This window comes from Amphibalanus amphitrite, unplaced genomic scaffold (assembly GCF_019059575.1).
Source record: "Amphibalanus amphitrite isolate SeventyFive unplaced genomic scaffold, NRLGWU_Aamphi_draft 000787F_arrow, whole genome shotgun sequence".
Taxonomy (NCBI): Eukaryota; Metazoa; Arthropoda; class Thecostraca; order Balanomorpha; family Balanidae; genus Amphibalanus; species Amphibalanus amphitrite.
This window is the reverse complement of record NW_024882281.1, coordinates 209,204-232,825: the sequence shown is the minus strand read 5'-3', so window position 1 is coordinate 232,825 and position 23,622 is coordinate 209,204. Positions and strand designations below refer to the sequence as shown.

General features: G+C 57.3%; 1 protein-coding gene across 5 annotated transcripts in view; it reads left to right on the top strand.

The window, feature by feature from the left end:
- Positions 1–23,622, top strand: part of LOC122366136 (teneurin-m-like) — a 141,504-nt gene that overhangs the window by 61,825 nt on the left and 56,057 nt on the right. For 2 of the 5 annotated variants that reach the window (XM_043338000.1, XM_043338002.1), the window contains exons 5-8: positions 13,451–15,586; positions 18,321–18,589; positions 20,923–21,139; positions 21,662–21,856. In XM_043338000.1, coding sequence (XP_043193935.1) covers positions 13,451–15,586; positions 18,321–18,589; positions 20,923–21,139; positions 21,662–21,856 — 2,817 coding nt within the window. The remainder of the gene's footprint in view (positions 1–13,450; positions 15,587–18,320; positions 18,590–20,922; positions 21,140–21,661; positions 21,857–23,622) is intronic. The other 3 variants (XM_043338004.1, XM_043338003.1, XM_043338001.1) reach the window with 3 other exon arrangements.

Below are 23,622 nucleotides of genomic sequence, written 5' to 3'. Positions count from 1 at the left end.
CCCCAGCGCCGCTTATCACCGGGCACCCGTCAGAGGAGGGGGAGGGGGAGGGGTGGCCGAGCTGCCGCAGCTCCCAGTCCTGTTTACCGCCGCCGGCCGACTCACGCCCCGGATTAGACATCGCTCAGCGCCGGCCGCCGAAAATACCGCACCGACGCGCCGCTCGCCCGTCTGCTGAGGTGGTCGTACGAGCAGCTCTGGTGCGTGTTTACAGCGCCGGCAGCTGCAGCCTGTACCGCGGCTTTGGTCGGCTCATGGCGCATTCAGAGGGGTCACAAGGTATACAGTGCATTCCAGCATCTCCCAAACGGGGAGTTCCGACCTTGCGACTTCGTCTGGCTCGTCATTCTGATTTAATTTGAACTTAAATAAAGGAAGAGCAGGCCAGTTTCTGGGAATGTTTGTGGGTGATGTGTAGGAAATGCATATTAAATCCCCTGTATCCTCTCCACGAGGTTACTGCACAGTCCAGTCCATATCAGTAGGCGGAACTATGGTCAAGCGTACCCATTTTCGGGAACGCATTTTCGTTCCCATGTTTGGGAACGATAAACCCAAATATGGGAACGCCATGTAGGCATTATTTAAAACAAGAAAAAGAACCGTTAAATGACGTCCAAAAAATATAAAACGATCGTGAACCGCCTGATAGTTGTCTCAATATTGTTGGGAAAGAGTTTGATATTGTAAGGCCCATCGTAGTTTCAAATCGTTCCCCTATTTCTAAAGCAGTCCATCACCCGGGCCGCGAGCCCAAATTTGGGAACGCTCTCGTATACTGGCGCTGCAAGCGTTCCTTATTATGGGAACGGCGTACCCAAAATTGGGAACGATTTCACCGACGCCTTTCAGGGGCTCTTTTCATTAACAAGCATCACGTCCAACGCCGCAAATTATTGTTAATGCAACAATCATCAGATGACCTTTCCGGCAAGACCGTTGCATGTTTCGCCCGGTCTTCTGCGCTTTTATTCCCGTCGATCTCGCAGCGGGCACGCCCCCCTCTGCAGGATTACGTAATCCACAACGCTCAGCGATGTTCAACAAGGTCTTCCATACCTATATCCACCGTCCGCGCCGAGGGTGGAGACATGTCAAGCACCTGTCTGCTAATCACCGAGAGTTGACGAGCACAAGAAGTATCCAAAAATGGGAACGCTGAATATGTTACACCCTCAAAACACCTAGTCCCAATGAAAATCTAGTTTTTTCCTTTCTTAATGAGTGTAGTGGCAAAAGGCCTGGTAGGATGGGCACGAGGAACGATCGAAATCAGCATAAAAATTATAAATAAGCCACACAGAGCGACCTATATCAGAGAAATTCCCTCCAAACGATCATGCTTAGAAACGCCGAAGACAAAAACCACGCTCATGACGCTGCTTATAAAACAACGCCAAACAGCTAGCATCCAAATAAAATATGTCTTTCAGGGCTGATAAAATACAGCTGAATGATTTTAAACCACTGAAACTGAGTTTACAACAGTAGTTCGGTAAAATCACTGACGTTCCACGCGGTCGATCGCCCCGACACCAAAAGTCAACAATATTACCTCGGGACTGTCCGCGTGTTCGCTTGCATATGTCAGCATCTGGTGTCGCTAGAATGAAACTTCATAACCAGGCGAAAATTATTATACTTGACCTCAAAATGTAAAAAATGCTTCATTTTCCTTAAAATTGCATGTTAAATGTCGTATAACCCATATTTCCACCATTCTGTCATTTTTAAAAAATCATTAAAAATATCATTCCACGGTCAATTTCCTTGTTCCACGGTCAGATTAAAGATAACTTTATGGAGATTTAGTAGATACTTAAATCAGCGTGCACTTTTTTGAGACGTGATGCACTTTTGAGTTTTAGTGGGCGAACGGCCGAAAAATTGCCTTCCGTTCTCATAAATGGGAACGCCCGTTCCCATATTTGGGAACTCCGTTCCCAAAAATGGGAACGTTCCTATATTTGGGTACTCATGACCATAGTTCCGCCTACTGATATAGCTGAGAGGCGGACCGCCCCGGGAGGTGCTCCGGTGTCCGCCCCAGCGCTGTCCGCGTGCCGTCTGCATGGATATGTCGATAGTGGAGAGCGGCGTCCGTCTGCGACCCGCCCCTGACCGCCGCGCCGGCAGGGCTGTCTGCTCCTCCGTCTGCTCTGACCGCCGTGCTCTGAGGCGAGGGTCGTGTCCTCCTCAGTCCGGCTCTGATGCAGGATAGAGCGCCCCGCGCACGCCCTCTCTGCGGCTGCGAGACGCAGTTTTCAACTCATAGCGGCGACGCGGCTATGGAAGGTTAGGACCCTGCCCGGGCGCCACTGAACGTGACCGGAGCAAAGGGAGACGGGGGTCGGAGACAGATAAATCACCCCGCCGACAGACGCGGAGCAGACCCTGACTAGGGGTGGTGCGAAGGGGAGTGTAGGAACGGGCGCGCCGCTGGCAGCAGAGCCGAGAGGCGCGAACGGCAGTCGTCGACTGCGACGGACGGCGAGTGGAGCAGAGAGTGGGCGAGAAGTGAGCTAAGGAATCCGTGTGGAGTGCCAACGGCTACGAGGATTATCCGATCACGCACTCCTTAACGCCGACATGGCCGCCGGCGAGTGGAGCGGAGAGCGAGCGAGAAGGGAGCCAGGGAAGCTGTGGGGAGTACCAACGGCTACAAGGATTCTATGGTCAGGCACACTAACGCCGGCACGGCAGGTGAGGCGTATCGAGCACGGCTCGGGGGTACGTACAGCGGAGTGCGGTTCCTTGGCGGCGACACCACGAGGATGGTTGCCCGGCGACTGACGCGGCGCCACCATGAGGATGGTTCCCAGGCGACTGACGCGCATCTATTCAGAGGCATACTAAGCGCACACACAATCGTAAAGGAAACCGGGGAGCCTGGTAGGCACGCTTTGAAGGGTCGTGCAACGCGGCACCCCAACCTGCGACGCGATACACACAAAACACCTGGTTCCGGCCACCCTACAACTCATGCACACACATCAGGTCCGCCGCCGACCCCTCGGCTACTCTGCAACTGCAATGCGTCCGACGCCCCGGCTACTCCGCACTGCACATACATCAAGCCCGCTGCCGACGCCTCGGCTACTCTGCAACTCACGCACATAAATACTCATGCACATGCATCAGGTCCGCCGCCGACGCCTCGGCACGCACATACATCAGGTCCGCCGCCGACGCCTCGGCACGCACATGCATCAGGTCCGCCGCCGACGCCTCGGCACGCACATGCATCAGGTCCGCCGCCGACGCCTCGGCACGCACATGCATCAGGTCCGCCGCCGACGCCTCGGCTACTCTGCAGTAGAGATGTCCTCGGATACAACTTTTCGGTATACCGATACCATACTGATACCAACTCGGTACTTGCTATTTGATTCCTAATGTGTTCGGTATTTTGTTGGTATAATGCACCCTAGGTTGGTACTTGGTTTTGTATCGGTATTCCGATTTTCCGTAGTCGACGTCCTACTCTGCACCGCACATACATCAGGTCCGCCGCCGACGCCTCGGCACCCACATGCATCAGGTCCGCCGCCGACGCCTCGGCTACTCTGCAGTAGAGATGTCCTCGGATACAACTTTTCGGTATACCGATACCATACTGATACCAACTCGGTACTTGCTATTTGATTCCTAATGTGTTCGGTATTTTGTTGGTATAATGCACCCTAGGTTGGTACTTGGTTTGGTATCGGTATTCCGATTTTTCCGTAGTCGACGTCCTACTCTGCACCGCACATACATCAGGTCCGCCGCCGACGCCTCGGCACCCACATGCATCAGGTCCGCCGCCGACGCCTCGGCTACTCTGCAGTAGAGATGTCCTCGGATACAACTTTTCGGTATACCGATACCATACTGATACCAACTCGGTACTTGGTATTTGATTCCTAATGTGTTCGGTAATTTGTTGGTATAATGCACCCTAGGTTGGTACTTGGTTTGGTATCGGTATTCCGATTTTCCGTAGTTGACATCACTACTCTGCACTGCACATACACCAGGTCCGCCACCGACGCCTCGGCTACTCTGCAACCCACGCACACACATCAGGTTCGCCGACAACGCCCCGGCCACTCTGCAAATCACGCACATACATCAGGTCCGCCGCCGACGCCTCGGCTACTCTGCAAATCACGCACATACATCAGGTCCGCCGCCGACGCCTCGGCTACTCTGCAACTCATGCACTTGCATCAGGTCCGCCGCCGACGCCTCGGCTCCTCTGCTACTCATGCACACACATCAGGCTCGCCGTCGTATAGCCTCAGCCACCCCATAAACTCTGCACCGGCATGGGTCGAGAATATGGTATGGCAGGCATGGCACGCGCCACACCAACTTAAAAGATGGTATGGCAATGCCATACCAACTTTTTCAGGGTAAAAGCTACGAAATTTAAGGTTTTCAGTTTGATAAGAATAAAACACGATAGTATTGTTTCAAGCAACTGGCGCCATACCAACTTTGAAAACAATTCTCCACCCATGTTCGCACGTACATGAGGTCCGCCGCCGACGCCTCGGCTACTCTGCAACTCACACACATGCATGAGGTCCGCCCCCGACGCCTCGGTTACTCCGCAACGGCACATACATCAGGTCCGCCGCCGACGCCTCGGCTTCTCTGCAACTGCACATGCATCAGGTCCGCCGCCGACGCCTCGGCTACTCTGCAACGGCACATACATCAGGCCCGCCGCCGACGCCTCGGCTACTCTGCAACTCACGCACACGCATCAGGTCCGCCACTGACGCCTCGGCTACGCTGCAACCCTTGCACGTAAGTACATCAGGACCGCCGCCGACGCCTCAGCTACTCTGCAACTCATGCACATACATCGGGCCCGCCGCCGACGCCTGGGCTGCACTGTAACCCCTGCACACATCGGGTCCGCCACCGGCGCCTCGGCTAATCTGCAACCCATGCACACGCATCAGGCCCGCCGCCGACGCCTCGGCTACTCTGCAATTTACAGGGCCAGGTGCGCCGCCGTCACCTCGGCCCTCTGCAACACGGTAGGCACTTAGCTTACTAAAGCGCATTTTAGTGACATCAGAGCCTGAGTCGATCGCCGGCGACCTGGTCACTCGTGGAGATGTTCACCGCCGTACCGTACAACACGGAACGCAGACCATTTAGTCACGCCGGCGATTCGATTGGAGTCTGGCAGGCGTAGTTCAGACACGCTATTGTCATCGCATATAACATCTTGCTAAGCGTGACACGAAACCTGCCTGGGAGCCGCTTCAATAGCGAGATAAAGCAGCACTTGTTGACGAGGCAACGTGGGGGGTTGGTTAGATGTGTGCATGTGGGTGCACGTGTGTGCATGTGTATGTATGTGTATGCTGACCCAACTGATCGTCTGTTTTATATTAACGACTCCAGGGTACAGGAAAGCCTCAATTACGGGGATGTGCCCTATGACGTGAATACATACATACATACATACATACATACATACATACATACATACATACATACGTAGATACATATACAACAGGTTCGCCGCCGACGCCTCGGCTGCTCTGCAACTCGACATTCTTTTTTTTTTCTTCGCCGGGACTGGAAAACAGCATCTCTTTTTTTTGCCTCAGAGACCAGCTTTAGGATAATGCCCCTTGTCAAAACAGACCACGCATTTCGAGAAGCGCTTCCGAACGCAACTTGATGGACATACGCTGCCGCAGAAACACATCTCAGCCAGTCACCTTGGAGGCTCGGTTTAGCACTCAAGGAGTCTCTTTGTAAAAAGGTCTCAAGTATTTTCTAAGTGGCCGCCTCCGTATTTCTGCATCGACATACGCATACATCCGGTCCGGCGCCGACGCCTCGGCTACTCTGTTTACACTACACACCTGGTCCGCTGCCGACGCCTCGGCTACTCTGTCTTCACTACACACCTGGTCCGCTGCCGACGCCTCGGCCACTCTGTCTTCACTACACACCTGGTCCGCTGCCGACGCCTCGGCCACTTTGCGCTTAACACACACGCACACACACACACACACGCACCCCCCCCCCCCACACACACACACATACACACCCGGTCTGCGTCATGCATCGGCTGCTCTGCAACTCGACAGGCATCTAGCTATCGACAGACTATGAACTTCGTTCGTCCAATGTCTGAAACACTGGGCTCAGCGGTGGCAGACGAGACCGAACGAACAATCCGCACACACTGAGAAAACAGTTTCTCCATTTTTGGTCTCAGAGATCAGTTTCGGGCTAATGTCCCCGATTCAAAACAGATCACACATTTTGAGAATATTTTCTGAGCAACGCCATTGATCGCAGAAACAGAGCTCAGTCGGTACCTATTTTCGGTGTCAAGCTTTTAAAAAATTAGTCTCACTATGAAACCAGTTTCTAGTCCGAACCCCAGTTTCGGTATCGCTTGAATCCAGTATTCGGGTACATGAGCCCTTAGGAAGCCTTACTGAAACCGTTTAAAATCAGACACATTTGAGGCTGGTCTCAGCGCTCAATTGAGTCTTTATTCAAACTGCTCTCAAAGTGCATTCTGAGTGCAGGAATCGAGCAAGCACAGACAAAATGCATGCAAGATCATGCCCGGACACAACTACACCGACTACGCCGCTGCCTGCCGGCTCCCCAATCTCGAGACTCCGAGTAAGCGTCGCGACACTGCAATCTGCGGCAAGCTGGCAGCCGACACTTTCGTATTTGGCGTTTTTTAGGGGCCGTCCTACCCTACAAACGAGCCGACGCGAGTGGTTTCGGCCGCTGACAGCCAACTGAGGCGAACGCTTGGTGATAGTGGCGCGGGCAACGGGGGCCTAATCAACTCATAGCGGCGACGCGGCTATGGAAGGTTAGGACCCTGCCCGGGCGCCACTGAACGTGACCGGAGCAAAGGGAGACGGGGGTCGGAGACAGATAAATCACCCCGCCGACAGACGCGGAGCAGACCCTGACTAGGGGTGGTGCGAAGGGGAGTGTAGGAACGGGCGCGCCGCTGGCAGCAGAGCCGAGAGGCGCGAACGGCAGTCGTCGACTGCGACGGACGGCGAGTGGAGCAGAGAGTGGGCGAGAAGTTTCCCACCCACCCTCACCTATTTAATAGATGCGACTTCGAGATTCGTCAAACCTGCATATCCTTAATCCCGACCATATACCTCGTCGTTATCACTCCGTCGGTGCGTTTTTTAGGGGCCGTCCTACCCTACAAACGAGCCGACGCGAGTGGTTTCGGCCGCTGACAGCCAACTGAGGCGAACGCTTGGTGATAGTGGCGCGGGCAACGGGGGCCTAAAATCAGAATGCTGGCCGGCGCCGACGGCCCGCGGCGCCGCGCCCAGAGATGGGCACGCGCCGCGCGCGAGGGGCTGCCACGCCGGGAATTGGCGCGTCGGCTATAGCGTCCGAATGGCCCGCTATATTGTTCATCGGGCGGCGAGTGGAAATGGCGCCGGAGGTCGGCCAAGATGGGTGGGGAGGGGAGCGGCAGATCGGAATCCCATCCCGCTATCAGGAGCCGAGCCGCGCGCTGGCTGCAAGTTTTTATTGCGTACCGTTTCTACAAATAACGGATGATTCGTTACGTGGGCAATGGTAGACTGTAGCCAACTTCAAATTGAAGGACAAGACACAAGGTTGAAAGACTCTCCAATCTGACAAACGACTCTGGAACTCAGTCGCATTCAAGTTCCAAATGTCGACGATTGCCGTAATATGATTAGTCACGGTAGGCTTAACTGCAAAGGCGGCCTCACGCTTGGCTCCCTTCAATCCCAGATCCGAATGACACAAATAATGTGTCGCCGGGCTCGTTCCAGATTTGGCACTCCTCCCTCACCAGCGGCAGTGAGCGCGCACACTCCCCGGACCGGCGCGGCCGCCAGTTCATTTCACGCTTCTCGCCTCTCCATCACGGGATTTTATTGCTTATTTGTCATATTAACGCCTTAATTCCCACATTTTCCGCCTCGGAGCTGTGGCCGGCGGCATTATTGCGCGCGGGGAAGAGCCCTTTGCCGCACTGGCCGGCCATCACATCCGCGCCCGGCGTTTCCCGCGGAGGTAAAATTTTATCGTGTCCAAATAATCAGACCGAATGAGTTTTCTGTTTGGCGGGCCGGGAGAGTTTCCAATAAATTGTCGGCGGCCGCGGCCGTTGTCCCCGGCCGGCCGTGGACGGACGTCACACGCTATGTTGATTGGACGTTTTATTATATCTGAATGGAGACAGCGGGATTCGACGGGGTAGAGAAACCTATCAAAATCGCAGCACTGCGCGGGTGACTAGGAGGTTCCAGATGGACTTGAACACTCGATAGACTAGTAAAATGAGATCTTAGCTACAAAATTCTTACCGGCAATCGATGAAAAAAAAAATTATTCCATGCTTCCATTTCATGCTATGGAACCAAAGTACTAAATACCGCTTTATTCTCAAAATGTGACTCGCTTGCTGCCGGCGCGACAATGTCTTGTGATTGTCAACTGAAACCGTATGCCCGATCAGAAGTCTGTTGCACGTCATACACGCCCTGCTTATTTTTCTTTGTAACGGTTGGGATGGCATAATGTAGTAGGTATACAGGGCTCCGTTTACATTTTCATATACAGATCATCACATCATGACGCGAGCTCGCGTTACTAGCAGTTTTCTTTGCAGTCAACGGCTCTCCTTCGGGGAGGCAAACCCTTTCCAAATAAACTTCGAAAAACGATAGCAAAACAATCGAAGTGACACTGGGAGTTATTCAGGCGCGACCTTAGTTCTTAAATTAATGTTTATTGCCGTCAGTCCCGTTCCTTTGCTTATCAATTTCATCTCGTTTGGAACCAGTGACCTCATCCTTTCTTCAGCGGAACTTGGGAACTTGGGAACTTACAAGGACTCCAAACGTTTCATTGCTTACATACTTAAGAGCATGTTGCTTTCATATTATTGGAACTTCCTCGTTATACCTATAATATTTATACCTCAGAACCCTTCTTAACATGGTCGTTTAGCTAGGTCATATATTTTTTTTCAGTCAAAAGTTTCTTAGTCAAGTCCTTCCAGCTTTGTAAAAATATTATTATCACATATCTACCTTCATGTGTCATAGTAATTTTAACCGAAACAGACGATGATCTTAAGGTTACCTGACGATTAACTGGGTGTATGTATGAAGGGATGAGGATACACACAGAAAAATATTGACACCGTTAGCGGTGTAATTGCACAGTACATATCTGAGCACTTGAGGAAAGTTAATTTAGTCCCTTCCCCGCTTAAATTACTCGCGCTTCCAAATGAACACCAGGAAGAAGGTAATAGAACACTGTTAGGAGGGTTGGGTGTTTTACTACATGTAGCAAAACACCCAACCCTCCTAACAGTGTTCTATTACCTTCTTCCTGGTGTTCATTTGGAAGCGCGAGTAATTTAAGCGGGGAAGGGACTAAATTAACTTTCCTCAAGTGCTCAGATATGTACTGTGTAATTACACCGCTAACGGTGTTAATATTTTTCTGTGTGTATACACGTGCAATGCATTGATTTACCATTGAACGCTGTCGGCTGCACACTATTAGCACCAGCGATATACCCACACTTTTTGAGTCGGCGCGTCTTATCAAACGAATATTTAGCAGCTTTCTGAAAAGGTTCCAACTGGTACTGGGTTCCCCAATGTGCCTCCGGGCATATCCGGGTAATCCGATCTGCTGAGACTGCGGCGGCATGGTGCGGTGTTCTGACATACGTTATCTGCGGTCGTGGTGGATAGTTGAACAGCCAAGTGACGATGGAGGGAGGGAGGGATGGAGCACGCCTTCGGGGGGGGGGGGGGGCGGCGGCATCTGATCCCTGATTGGAGCCGTTTCGCGGTGCGGCCCAGTAATTAGGTCTCGTCAGTCGGACGGATCAGCCGCCGCCGTCCGCGCTGTAACGGCGCCGGCGGCTGTAACCGGAGCCGGGCTGCACTGATGAACAGGGCGGCGACAGACAGACGGACGGACAGCCGCTACCGACACCGACCTGCCGCCGACACCGACACCGCTGCCTCGGTCTCTCCGCCGCGCCGGCGTCCGCGGAGACAGCTGACGGCCGAGGGGCTGGGGCGCGGCTGGCCGCCGCCCCCGCTCGAGTGCCTCTTCGCGTCAGTCCGCGGACTAGCCGGAGAAGTGAACCGAACCGGGCGGGTTCAGAGGCAGGTCAAAGAACCCGGCGCGGCGGCCCGAGACGGATTCTCTGACGACTGACAGGCAGCTCGAGAGCTCGGCAGCAGCGGAGTGGAAACAGTCGAGTAGTCAGCATTTTCGACCCAGAAATGGAGGAGGTGTGGCATTCAGTGTTTGATGGACAATGCGACGATGGAGTTCCATTAGTCGGACAATGATCTGCGGATTTCAGCTACCGGCGCGTAGACTGAAAGCATCACCTGCTCTAATAGAAGCGATGTGGTTCCATTACTCCATTAGTAAACTTTCAGCACCGTCATCATCACGTCATTAGGGGTTCGCGTCAGTCGCCACCAGCGCAGTCAAACATCGCCGTACCAGCAAACTGTCCGCTCGTCACTGTGACGGATCGTCACAAGTGCCGCCCGTCGGCCATCGGTCGCCGGTCTGCCGGTGGCCCCGCCGCTGACCGCGCCGTCGACAGGCCCCGGCAGCAGACGTCACCCGGCGGCCACGATTCAGCCGCGCCGGCCGCTTCCCGCGGCGTCCAGAATGACGCCTCTGCGTTTACGACACCTCGGCTCAGCAGGCCGACGACGGTCCAGGAGGAGGCGCCGTGCGCGCATTGATCGCGGCCGCGCGTGGTCGACGGCCGACTCATGGTCGGGCGGCGGCCGCGTGCTCTCCAGGGTCGGGATCCGGCGGCAGCCGCGTGCTCTGCAGGGTCGGGATCCGGCGGCGGCGGCAGCACGGGTGGGCCACTGTCGCCGGCCGAGTCACTGCCGCCGGCCGGGTGCTCCTAAGTCGGCCACTGGCGGCGGCGGGGGTGGGACGGAGGCCGCCAGCCCCAGCCACGCGGACGGGCCATCGCTCTCTGGCAGCGCTCCGAGCTGCGGCGCGGCCCACCTTCCCGGAATCGACCGCCGGCGGCGGCGGATCGTGTATTCTCATTAGAGCAGCGCGGCACTGATCGGCCGCCCGCCCGGGACCGGCCGGCGCCATTTGGACCAGGATGGACCGCGCCAAGCCCGGACAGAGAGGAGGCGCACAGCGGGACGGAGCGCTACCCACCGCGGGACGGAGCGCTACTCACCGCGGGACGGAGCGCTACCCACCGCGGGACGGAGCACCAACGCGCCCGCGTTCGACAGTTTCAAATGACGCCCGATGTTAAACTAAACGCTGGCACGCACAGGGCTCGAACCCGCGACAGAGGCACTCCGTCAGCCGGAATGGTGAATTTATGTAATGGCCGCAGCGGACGGCTGTTCGGCAGACTACCGTTTGGCACAAGTAACGTCCCGTCATTTATTCACTTATGCTAATAAGAGTAGACGGCACTGCGAGCCGAAATCCTTGTGGCGCGCTGGCCGCCCGCGCCATCGCCGGCAGTGGGGGCAGTCATGGCGCGCCACTGGGAGCCGTCGGCAGTCCTGGCGCACTGACTGCAATGGGCCGTCGGCACTCGGCAGTCATGGCGCACTGCACTGGGCCGCTCGCCTCATGCGGGCCACGCGCCGCGCTGCCCGCCGCCGGCGCTCTATCGATTTTATCTTATCAAAACGTCGCGCGTGAAAAATCGCGTCGTAAACGGCGGTGACGACGGTGACGCAGGGCGCGCGCCGAATTCGTCGCGCCGCCAGAAAAAGACGGCAAATTTGCCGCGTCGCCACCGACACCGACGCCGCCGGCGATGAGAAATCGGCCAATTTGACCGACTGCTGGCGTGGACTACGTGCCACGGCGTCCAGTAATGAATGCGGCCACCTCGGGACCGAGCGCCGCCGCCGTCCGGCCGGCCGGCCATACATCCTGGCCGTGTGATAATGCCGAAATAATGGTTTGTTGACACGTGAAAAACGACTGTAGTGTCGCTTGGCGCCCGCGTACGTCGTGTTGGCCGGGCGGCCGGGCCGGGGGCCGGGTATTGACTTACGAGCCGCGGCGCCGTGACAGCCGGTCGGTACGAGCAGCGGTGCCGCGGCGCCCGACCGCCGACCGGGCGCTCAAACTAACGACGTGTCGGCCGGCGGCGGCGCCGACCGACTCGACTAATCAGTTCGCCCTCCGATACCAAATGGCCTAATGGATCGCCAGGAAGCGCCAGCATTGGCGATTGGTTAATGGAAGCCCGCCCAGACCAACTAAGGCGCACTTTGGCACCTACATCGAAGAACAGGTTAATATTGCTGATATACACATCACATATTGTACCTAATAGCCAGTTCTTTACCATTGCTGCATGATGTTAAAATCACTAAAATATGAGTTGTTTGTTTAATGTGTATCCCATCACACACCACAATCGCACCGCTCTGTAGGCATGTATCTGACCCTCTCAGTTTCTCCGCGTCAGTCTGTGCCGTGTCGATGACAGACGGCTCTGTCCTTGGCCCGTCAGTCCGTGTGGCAATGTTTATCGTCGCGGCCGTCGGCGTTCTCTGTGAGCCTGTCAGTCCGACTCGCAGTGTGACGACAACAATTTGTGCAGAAATGGGACGCGACCGGGCAGCTGTGACGCTTTGTCATCCCACTGCGTGCAAACATGAAAGTCAGTCATCTCGTTCTCATCACGCTCAAGAAAATAAACAATGATTAACAACAGTGAAAGCAGGTTGCTCTTACTGATATCAACGCCGATATTGCCGAACGTATCCCACAACAGACGACAAATTCTGATTAAATCATCTAATCCGTAGGATTTTGCAATAAAACATCTAGCAATGCACTGTACATTTTGCTGAGCACCGGTACATCGACAGTCCCTGCCGGTATTTAGCGGGTCTCGTTTGATCCCTTCCGAGAGTTGCAGCCCCAGGGGAGCGTGGCACCCGACTGATCTCCGCCTAAATGTCATATTCAGTTTGAGCCAGGCTGTCGTATTTGAGTGCGCAGCTGCCTGTGCTCCCTGCTCTGTCCTCTGCAGCCTGAGTACTGCAGCCTGACGCAAACCAGTGCCCGCTCTGTGACGTGAATGGATGACGATAGACAGTATTACACGACTACCTATTAATGTTAAATTAGGTCGCATATTACCGCGACAGAATCAATTATCAACCCAGGCACCGCGCCGCCTGACGCAGCAGCGCTGTATGCCAGCTGCGCCCGGTCTCCGCGGGAGGCATACTGCGCCGCCGCGCCCAACTGTCGTGCGGCACAGTATGACTCTCAGGCGGCCGGTGCTGTGCGGCGCAGTATCCACCTGCCGCCGCGGCCGCGCCGGTGCCGTGCTGACTGCCGGGCGGGAGCCGCACTGCAGCCGCCTGACGCACGATACCCGTTCTGTTGGCAGTGTGGAGTCTGACGGCGCGCGGCGACCCGATCGGCAAGTGTCCGACAGAGGTGACGTCCGGCGGAGACGCCTCGCGCGCCGACGTCCAGCCGCCCATAAATACCTCGTCCCCCTCCGCCGGTGGCCAGCCAGGTAAACACTCGGCGCCGGCCGACGGGCCGCGCGCCGCCCAACGCCGCATGCGCTCCCTCCGTGTGCGTAGAGAGGTTTTGCATGAGGCCGCCGCGCCCGCCCGCTCCGATCCCGACCCGAGCAGCCCGGCGGCCGAGGACCTGCTGGAGGTCGAGTGGGAGGCCAGCGGCGACCCGGAGCCCGCCACCGACCACCAGGCCGCCATCCTCGGCGACCGCCTCATCGACTTCTCCAACCTGACGCCGATGGTGAGCAAGGTGTCGGCCGCCAACGGGTTCGACGAGGAGCGGCCGCAGAGCGACGCACCGGCGCTCCCGCAGGGCGACACTCCCGAGCCAGCGGAGCACGACCAGGCGGCCGCGGAGGCAGCGCGGAAAAAGGCTGCCGAGATAAAACAACAGCAGAAAAACGCTGCCTCGGAAAGCAGCTGGCAAAAACCGACTAGTATTCCTAGCGCTGAAGAGCCTGTCATTGAAAAGAAAATGACTGAAACAGTGAATATGAACCCAATGATAATTTCTGGTACCCAAGAGCAGCCGCTGGACTCCGAATCGAAGATCAATATTTTGTTAGGAGACGATGTAAAAATACCGGAACCAGTTGGCGTCGACACTGATATCGCCATGGACGACCAGCAAATATTTAGCCAGCCTCTAGAGACGATGATTCTTCCTATTTTAAATGAGAAACCTCCTCTCCTCTCCGACTCGCAAACAAAAGCGGGAGCTCTCCTTTCGTCTGAGGGGCTCTCAAGCTCTCAAGAGCATCCAAGGCCCCTGCCTTCACACATCCTTTTGAACTCGCTCCCAGAGACGAACTCACAGCAAAATCCCACTTTAAGTCCGCCAGAGAAACTGACGACACCCACGGCCAAGGAAAAGCTGCCTCCGTCCGTCCCGAGTCCGTCCCGCCCGGCACCGCTGCCGGCGGCCGACCCGTCGCTGCGGCCGCAGCACGACGCGCCGTGGCCGGCACCGCGCCGCGACAGCGCGCTCCTCTACGACAGCGAGGTGGTGGAGTTTGTGCCGCTGGTTGACCGGGCCACGGTCCCGCCGCGGCCCGCCCAGCCGCACCGGCCGGACGGCGCGCCGGCCCTGTCCGACTCCGACGTCTCCGGCCTCGGCCCCGACGCCGGAAGCCTCTCTGATTTCGGAAGCAATGAGATTCCTCGCACCGGGCCCGACGATGATGAAGAAAAATTAGCGGCCGGCGACGACCGCGTTGCTATGACGACCCCATCGAGCCGGTCGGAGTCGGGCGGCGGGGCGCCGCGGCGGCCGGTGACGGTGGACAGCGTGCCGGTGCCGGTGGCGCCGCGGACCGTCACCGTCACCGTGGCCGTGGACGGGGGCGAGCTGTACCAGCTGTCCCTGGTGCTGCCCACCGATCACCAGGAGGTGACGGCCACCCTGCAGAAGACGGCGCCGCCGCCGGCACCGGCACCGATCCGGGGGGCAGCGGAGACCACGGTTTCACCAGCTCAAGAGGACGTGACAACGGAAAATACGGAAACAGAAGACACAACGGAGGCACAAGGGACCACTGAGGGATCCACTGAGCCCAGTTCCAGCGCTCCCGAGCCCACTGACGCAATGACCACAGAGGAGGCTTCCACAGCGGCCGTGACTACATCGACGCCGGAAACCGAACCGACAACTGCATCTCCAACAGCAGCTTCAACTACAGCAGCAGCTGATACGATAACTGAGGAAGTCACAACCGCGCCACCGGCCGAACCAACAGCCACTGAGCCGCCCACAGCACCTACCGAGCCGCCCACTGAGGCGCCTACTGAGCTGCCCACTGAGGCGCCGACCGTGGAGCCGTCTGAGCCTACCCAGCCCGACTCTCCGGCGGCGGCTACCACTACCCTGCCGCCGCCGCCGCCCCGGCCGGCGACCGCCGCGCCGCCGCCGGCCGCGCTGGCGCCGTCGCCGACCTGCGCCCGTCCCAGCACAGTCACCGTGACCTTCCCGCCCCCGGTCCCCATCATCGTCGTCGAAGGTGAGCTCTCTTTTCTCTGTGTTCTCTTGTCTCCAGTCTGTCGTTCAGTTTCCCCGCCTGCTTTCTGTGTACATACGTCTTTCTGTTGTCTCTCTAGTTTTGACTATTCCCCTATGTCCCGTGGCGGCGCGCGGCCGTGTGTGTCTCTTAGTTGCTTGCGTCTGCTTGTTTAGCGGCACTCACACAAAGCGCACAGCGCTGCGTCGGTGGTAATGGGGCACAACGCACATTCATTCGGAAGCGGTATACGTAGCTGTTGATTGTTACGGAGTCGTACTGTGATGGTTGAACTGTGGGACGGATGTTCACGTCGCCGCGGCGTTTATCGGCAGCCAAAGGCGTATCGGGAGCGGCGGCTCACATCAGCCCTGTATCGGCGAGTCGCAGAGTGGGACGGCGAGCCCTCGGGACGGCGATACTCATCTCGCCATTCACTCGCCAGAATGGCAGCCCCACCTGCATTTTTCACCGCCGCCGTCTAGATTGAGATAAGGCGTTTCCTTTTTTGCCGTCCGAGTTTTGCCGGCACAACATTGAGGGATTATCCCGTGAAACGCAATTTGGCCGGGCGGCGGATGTCGCCGCCGTTTCGGCTGACGCGGCGTCCCAGGACGGCACGGCGCAGCTGGAGCGTAGAGAGCCTCGCTAACAAGCTTTCGGCTTGCAACTCACAGCTCGAGCTGGACACTAACCCGACAGGACTCAACGGAACGGTACAAACAAGAGAGCGCCAGCGAACAGGAAGGCGTGTCTACGACAGGGTGAATTAGCGCCAGACATTCAAGTCGATTATCAATAGCAAAAATCGTAGCATCAAAGTCTCTATAAATCCTTAGAGCAATATTTCTGGCTTAATCCCGTCACTCCATGCCTAGATTGAATGCTGAAAGCATCTCACAGCCGCCGACTCCAGATGCCGTGCAGAATGCAATTCTGTCAAATCCACCCAGCCGACGGGCGCAAACACAGCCGGAACGAGCTCAGAGTCGGGCTGCACGGTGAGCTCAGCACCCCACCCCCGCCGCCCACCCGCCGCGGAAGCGTCAGGCCTCGCTGGCAGCTAATGTGACGCACCCACAACTTGTGGTGACAACTCGGCGCGACCAGAACTTTTGCTCGCAGAGCGCGGCTGCCGGGCGGCGTCACTTTACCGCGGAGTAACATCAGCCGGTCACGCTCCGCGATATCCGGTGCAGCTTGACAAACGGGCCGTTTGACCATTAAATTATTGTGCCGCGCTGCAGGCGTCATCCTATCAATCTCAATGCTATGTATAATGTACCGCGGGCACCCTGCGCACGGCACGGCCTGCATCGAGGTGCCTGCAACTTTCACACGGTGTCAACTGGGCTGCATTATCAATCTTATTTATGGACGCGGCATAAGCGCCGGCGTCCAAGCTGCTCCGCATTGTCGGCTCGCCCGGGGGTACGTAAGCTGGCCGGGGCCGGCAGCGGCGGCGCTGCCAAGTTTCCGTACCGGTCGGAAACTTTTAATTGCAAAAACCTGTTTGTTTAGCCGGTACGCCTGCGGAGACGCAGTGATGGCCGGTCGGCTCGGTCTGACGAGATTACGCCTCCTCTGCCGCCACCGCACGCACCGCGGCTAAACAACAACACAGAGTGAGCGCCGCCGAGGGGGCGCGCCGCGACCGCCGGCGGCGCGGCGTTTTTGTCTCGTCTGCGGCGCTATGAGCTGCCGACTGAGCCGGAACGCTGGTGGGAGCGGCGATCGGTCGGGCGGACTGCTGGCGCGGCCTGTGACGGCGGGAGGGTGCGGCCGGGACGTTTGTTTACCGCCGCCAGGCCGTAGATCAGCGGCGGCTGCCGGCTGCCGGCAGACAGCCGGCCGGTCGGTCGGAGCGCCTGGTGTCGCCTAGAGGCGGCCGCTGCCGACCGAGGAGCAGGGATCCGACCACCGCCGACAGGAGGTGGTCCACCCGGCCCTCCCCCGCCGGCCCGGGGGTGGTCCACCCGACCCTCCCCCGCCGGCCGGGGGTGGTCCAACCCGGCCCTCCCCCCGCCGGCCGGGGGTGGTCCAACCCGGCCCTCCCCCGCCAGCCGGGAGTGGTCCACTCGGCCCTCCCCCGCCGGCCGGGGGTGGTCCACCCGGCCCTCCCCCGCCGGCCAGGGGGTGGTCCAACCCGACCCTCCGCCCCCCCCCCGCCGGTGGCGCAGCTCCTCGCGCTGACGTCAGCCCCTGCCGACGGCGGCTGATTGGAACCGCGACAAAAAAGAGCGGCCCGCCAGAGTGGCTGTCCGAGCGGAGACGGCGCTCCTATTGGAAATGTGTCGATTAGCGGCGCGGCCGAGCCGAGCTCCGAACGGGCCGCGGCAGACGCAGCCAGAGCCAGGTGCTCAGCCGGCTCCCCGATCAGTGCCAGCTGCAGCTGCCGCCCGACTCTCCGCAGCTCGTCTGTCAGAAAATGATCAGAGATAGCTCAATGGCGATTGAAGTAGGGCTTAAACAGAAAACGTATGTACCCAGACAGGCGGAGGATCCAGGAATATCTAAAACGTTTGATTATAACTGCTTAAATTTAAAGTAAACATGACGATATTTGACAATGAACGGCAATTCATCGATATGTTATGCGTATAAAGCTAAAAAGTGAGAAAAAGTAAACATTACTTAAATGTTTCAACAATTATTAAACAATGATTGTCCAATGTTGAACACCCTTGTGTTGCATTCCGCCCCCTGACCCCTCCCCCCCCCGTGGGCCCGTTTGCAGACGTGCGGCGGAAGACGGTGCCGCCGGCGGGCAGCACATTCTCAGTGGTGCGGCTGGACGAGAGCTACGCCGAAACGCTCAGTCCGCACGGCTACTGGTCGATGCAGTTCTACCTGCCCGACGACGCCTACCTGCAGTGGGGGAGCACGGTGCCGCGCGGCGCCAGCCTGGCCGTCTACGGCCGCCGCAACGCGCTGCCCACGCACACACAGTACGACGTGCACCACCTGCTCAGAGGCTACAGCCGCGGGCTGAGCCGCACCTCCGGGGTGAGTCCACCTGCTGAGAGGCTACAGCCGACACTCACTTCATGCTCTGAGCACGTTGACTAGGTACGAGACAAGGGACAATGCTACAAGCCGGGGGCACAATCGACGACCTCATTTTGTTTCCTGACGCCAGAAGTTTAGAAAGAAGGGATGGTGTAAAGAGTAAAAATTACGGAAATAAATTGGATTCCTGGTCCGTCCAGGACCCAGTTGAAATGTAGTTGGTGAAGGTTAAGCTCAAGTCTCGATGGCCGCGATCCTCCTTCATCCGCAAACGCAAACCAGCTGGCACTCCACGAGGCTTCTGGGACATTTCTTCGCTTGTGTACACTACCACTAACAGCAAAATGATCCAAAATTAAGGTCACGTAGCCGCCACTCAGAAAGGTCAACACTTTCCGGCGGCCCGTGCACACATTTCTCATGAGACCCGTCCACCGTCAGCGCCGTGCGACTAGTCGCGTCTCTGAGCCCGCTGCTCAGACCGGAGGAGGCTGTGTGTCAGTCGGTGTGCTCGGTCTCAGACGGGAGGGTTGTGCGCCGGTCGGTCCTCCCGGCCGGTGACCGACAGTCCGGGCCCGCCGTCCCCACGGACGGAGACGGCGGTCGACCTCTGATCACATGTGACGGCCGGCCGCCGCCGAGCCGACCGGAAGGAGATGGGACGACGGAGGGCACCGGTGGGAGCCGGGGAGGAGTGGCCGGGAGGGAGGGCGAGTCCCGGGGAGGAGTGGCCGGGAGGGAGGGCGGGTCCCCGGAGGACCGCTGGAGCGGGGAGGATGGAGACGCTCACCAGCCGGTAGAGCCCAGGGGAGCGAGGGAGTCGCCGGCTGGTAATGAACACACGCACTCGTGTCTCAAGCACTTGTTCACTTAATTGGAGAACCAAGGGATGTGAAAATCTTACATCGTTGAGGGGAATTTTAAACTGAACTTAACTGAACGTCAAACGACGTATGATGTCTTAAAAAAGAAACACTCGCGTGTAAGACTGAGAACCGTTGTCCGTTACATAAGTTTTCGAAACGCTGCTATTGGCAGTACATGCCACGAAAAGTGGATGGCCAACCGAGTGGTATTATGTCGGAAAATGCAGCGTTCGTATTCTCATGACGGGGTCCACTCTGAAAACTAATGTCTTTGGCTATGCAGATGGTCAAAGTTGACACCGGGTTCCGTTCGCAAATTGAGTAGAACTGTCCCCAGGGCACAATTAATTTCAAAGTAGAGAAGTTATGGATCGTCCCGAAACTTTATCCGTCGCCGCCAAACACAAAGTGCACTCACGGGCTCGTCAGCCCATTCCTATCGTCCTGGATAACAGCCTAAACTAGAGGCAGCTTGAGCCAAACTAGGTGAAATGGTAGGTACTACAAATATAATCAAATACCTACTCGTACATTTTTTAGGCAATGAGCATTTTCGAATGTTCGCATTCATATCTCGTTGTACTTACTGCTTCTGACACTTTTGTGCACCTTTGTCGATATCATTTGCGATTTTGATGCCAAAGATGAAACGTGAAAAGAAAAGAGGGAAAGCGTGACACTGAGAAGAGCCTTTCACAGATACGAAATGGTCACGGGATATTATTTCTTCTTATAACCCAGTCACCACTACCGTGCACTGAGCATAGCGAAATCGCCGTCCAGGTTGAGGAGGCGTCCGGGGACATGTCTGTAACTCTCTCCTCTCGGCCACTCGACCACCGGAGGAGAGTCAGAGCGCTGCACTCAGCCGGTGCAGTGGCGCGGACGGGCTCATATAGCCGACATTACACAGGTGGCAGAGATAATTGGACGCCGCCCGCCGGCCAATGCGACCGAATGTGACGCCTAATGAAGCGGGCGCCACCTCGAATCGCGCTGTTAACGTCCCCACTACACGGCTCGGGTCCATTTGGGCCGTCGGGCGGTTTATTGGGCGGGGCGCTGCGGTATGCGGCAGCCGGCCCGTCGGCAGCGCCATGTCCCAGGACTCCTCCCGGAGAGCTACCGGAGAGGGTATTGCATACCGGCGCCAGTGCTAACGACGCATGGCCGGCGCCGGGCGAGCGTCCAGAGCCCGCCCCACCCGTCAGCGCCTCGTCCCGGCGAGAAACGGCGCCGTCCGGCCGCAACGAACGGCCCGCCCGCCGAAACGACCGCCCCAGATAGGGAGAACACGAACTAACGGCTGTCCTTAGCACTCGAGGCCGCCGGCCGTAACAAGGCGGGCGGCAGCGGAGCCCTTATCTCACCCCGAGTCACCTCCCCCCCCCCCGTCCAGCAGACCTGCAGAGGAGTGGCCTCGCCCGCCGGTCACTGACCTCTGCCCGCTCCGCCGCGTTCCAGCAGTCGGTGCCGCAGTCGTTCACCGAGTTCCTGCTGCAAGGCAACTGGTTCTTCTCCGTGTACAACGACGACGGCGAGGAGACGCCCGTGACGCTGACGCTGACCGAGGCCAAGGACATGACTGAGGGCTGTCCGAACGGCTGCAGCGGCACCGGCGAGTGTCTGCTCGGCCGCTGCGAGTGCCGCGCCGGCTTCGGCGGCGAGGACTGCAGCGAGAGTGAGTGTCCGCGGCACTCGGCGCCCGCGCAGAGTGCTGGGAGGGGGCACGGGAGGGACTGGGCCAGAGGTGAGTGGGGCTGAGCGTGTGCAAGTAGCAGTATCTTTGGCGCTCTACTAGCCAACAGCGGCCAGCAGGAGACAAGTAATAACAGTTCCAAAGTCAGAGCAGGTGACTGTCATAGCCTGCGAGAGATCCGATTTCAGCTGCACCCGTATCGTGCGCTCCAGTGACGGCCCAGTCGTGCCAGACTGGGGCCGCTGTTATCTTGGCACGAGCCTGTCGCCTGTTACGTGAAATGCTGCCATTCGTACCTGTCTGAGAGAGCACGCCGCGTTTGCCGTGAGTTGCGAGTGTGCCGCTTCTGTATCTGCTCCCCGCAGTGGCCGACATTTCCCCGCAGATGAGCGTCATCAGCCTGCCGGCGTGTGCCGCTCCGTAACAGCTGTGCCATAGCGCGCCGCCGCTGCACCGGCCGGCGGCGCCACATTCCCACTAACCGCCCTGGTGGTGTCCCTGCAGTGGCCTGTCCTCTGCTCTGCTCTGGGAACGGCGAGTACCGCGACGGCCAGTGCCACTGCAAGCCCGAGTGGAAGGGCCGCGAGTGCTCGCTGCGGCACGACCAGTGCGAGGTGCCCGACTGCAGCGGCCACGGCCGGTGCCGCGAGGGCACCTGCCGCTGCGCCCAGGGCTACAAGGGCGAGTTCTGCGAGCAGCGTGAGTTCCCACTGACCCCCTCACAGGGGGGGGGGGCTACCCACTGGGCCACTACCCAGGGCTACAAAAGAGAGTCTATGAGGTGCGTGAGTTCCTCACTTATTTCAACCCGATTATTTGTGTGTAAGAAATGCATTATAGAAGAAAAACATCGCCTACAGTCCGCGATGTTTCTAGTCCGCGATGCCGGCGGAGGATTCAGTCCGCGATAAATTCTAGCCTGTATATCAGGCCAGAATTTAGTCTATTTAGAAGAGCGAGCAACGTTTAAAGAAAATTCGTAATGGTGGACGAATCGCACACGTTATCGCTCGCGTCGACGAACCACACAGACGCAGACAGAATAAAGAACATCTGCCCAATGGGACCAGGGAGCTAGTTTCCTCTCATTCAGTGACCCCCGGCCGTAAAAGTCATCCGTAGGCCATATTTCGTGGTCAAATTTGAATATAACGTTCAACCGCATTTCCCCACAATCTCTCACAAACCCATTCGAGTCGGACGACTGTATCGTTGTTTTCTCTGTTTGAAATCTTCGTTCGTGGTTTTCAAAGGCCCGTTTCGCCGAAGTGAGCTTCCAATCATCCGCTCAAAGCCACCCCAGCCGGCGACAAATTGCCAGAAATTTCCGACGCTAAAAATGCGAGTTTCAAACGAACCATTCGCGGGCAGCAAACTTGTTGGATCCTCCGCCGGCATCTGGAGAAAAATCACCAAATCTGTCGCTGGGATTGCGGATAAAGGGACTGGCGGCAGAGTGGCGCAGAAGAGGAAGCTCCCGCGGCGCGGGCTGCGGCGGTGAACGGCCCTCGTTTGGCCACAATGTGGTCGGAGCGTAAAACCATGACAAAGGACTGAGAGGCCGCTTTTGGGCTGAGGGTAGCCGAGAGAGCGACATTGCTTCTGCAACAATGTGCCTCTGTTTGGCGAAAATCGCCACGGGCGGTCGTCGTTGAAAAACCTCCCGCTGTAAACAGTTTACAGAAGCAGCCTTTTTACAGCGGGTCATCGGCGCCGCCGCCCAGATACACACTGACGTCAATATTTCAGCGAACGCCACAGCCAACACATACCGACCAGAAGTGCAGTTTAAACACGAGCTAGCCTGATAAAGTACGCTGTGCCATCGTCGGACTATACAGGGTGATCCAAAAAATTTGGAACCCCTAACTTAAAATGTCTATAAGTCCAAAAGTATTCATTTTATTGACAAATTGCAAACACCATGAGAAAGAGCATTAAATCATCTACAAAATCATGTCAAGTTGGTGCATGTATCCTGTAAAGTATTGACACACTGTTAGGTTTCGGAATGAGCGTCAGAAAACTGAGTGAAACGAAATCGCCAATTGTTAACAATGCACTGAAATCCGTTAGCACTCCATCTGTTGTTTTTTTAGGAATAATACCACATCCACATTCAATTTTATTACATAAAAGTTTACGCAGAAGCACACAATAAAACAGATACACGCATCCTAGCTCCCGCTGTTCATCTCAGTATGTGCTCAAACCGAGCTCCGTGGGCCGTCACGCAGGCCTGCAGTCGCTTGCGGACGGCTTCAACTGCGCGGGCCAGCAGTCTCTGGGACAACTGGTCCCAGCAGGCCGTCAGCCTTTCCTTCAGCTCCTCGATGGTGCTGATCCTCTTGACCTCTGTACACCATTCGCTCCAGTTCGCTCCACACGAATAAGTTAAAAGGGCTGAGGACAGGACTCTTCGGTGGCCAGGCATCTGACTCGATGAAGGCCGGGCAGGCCTGTTC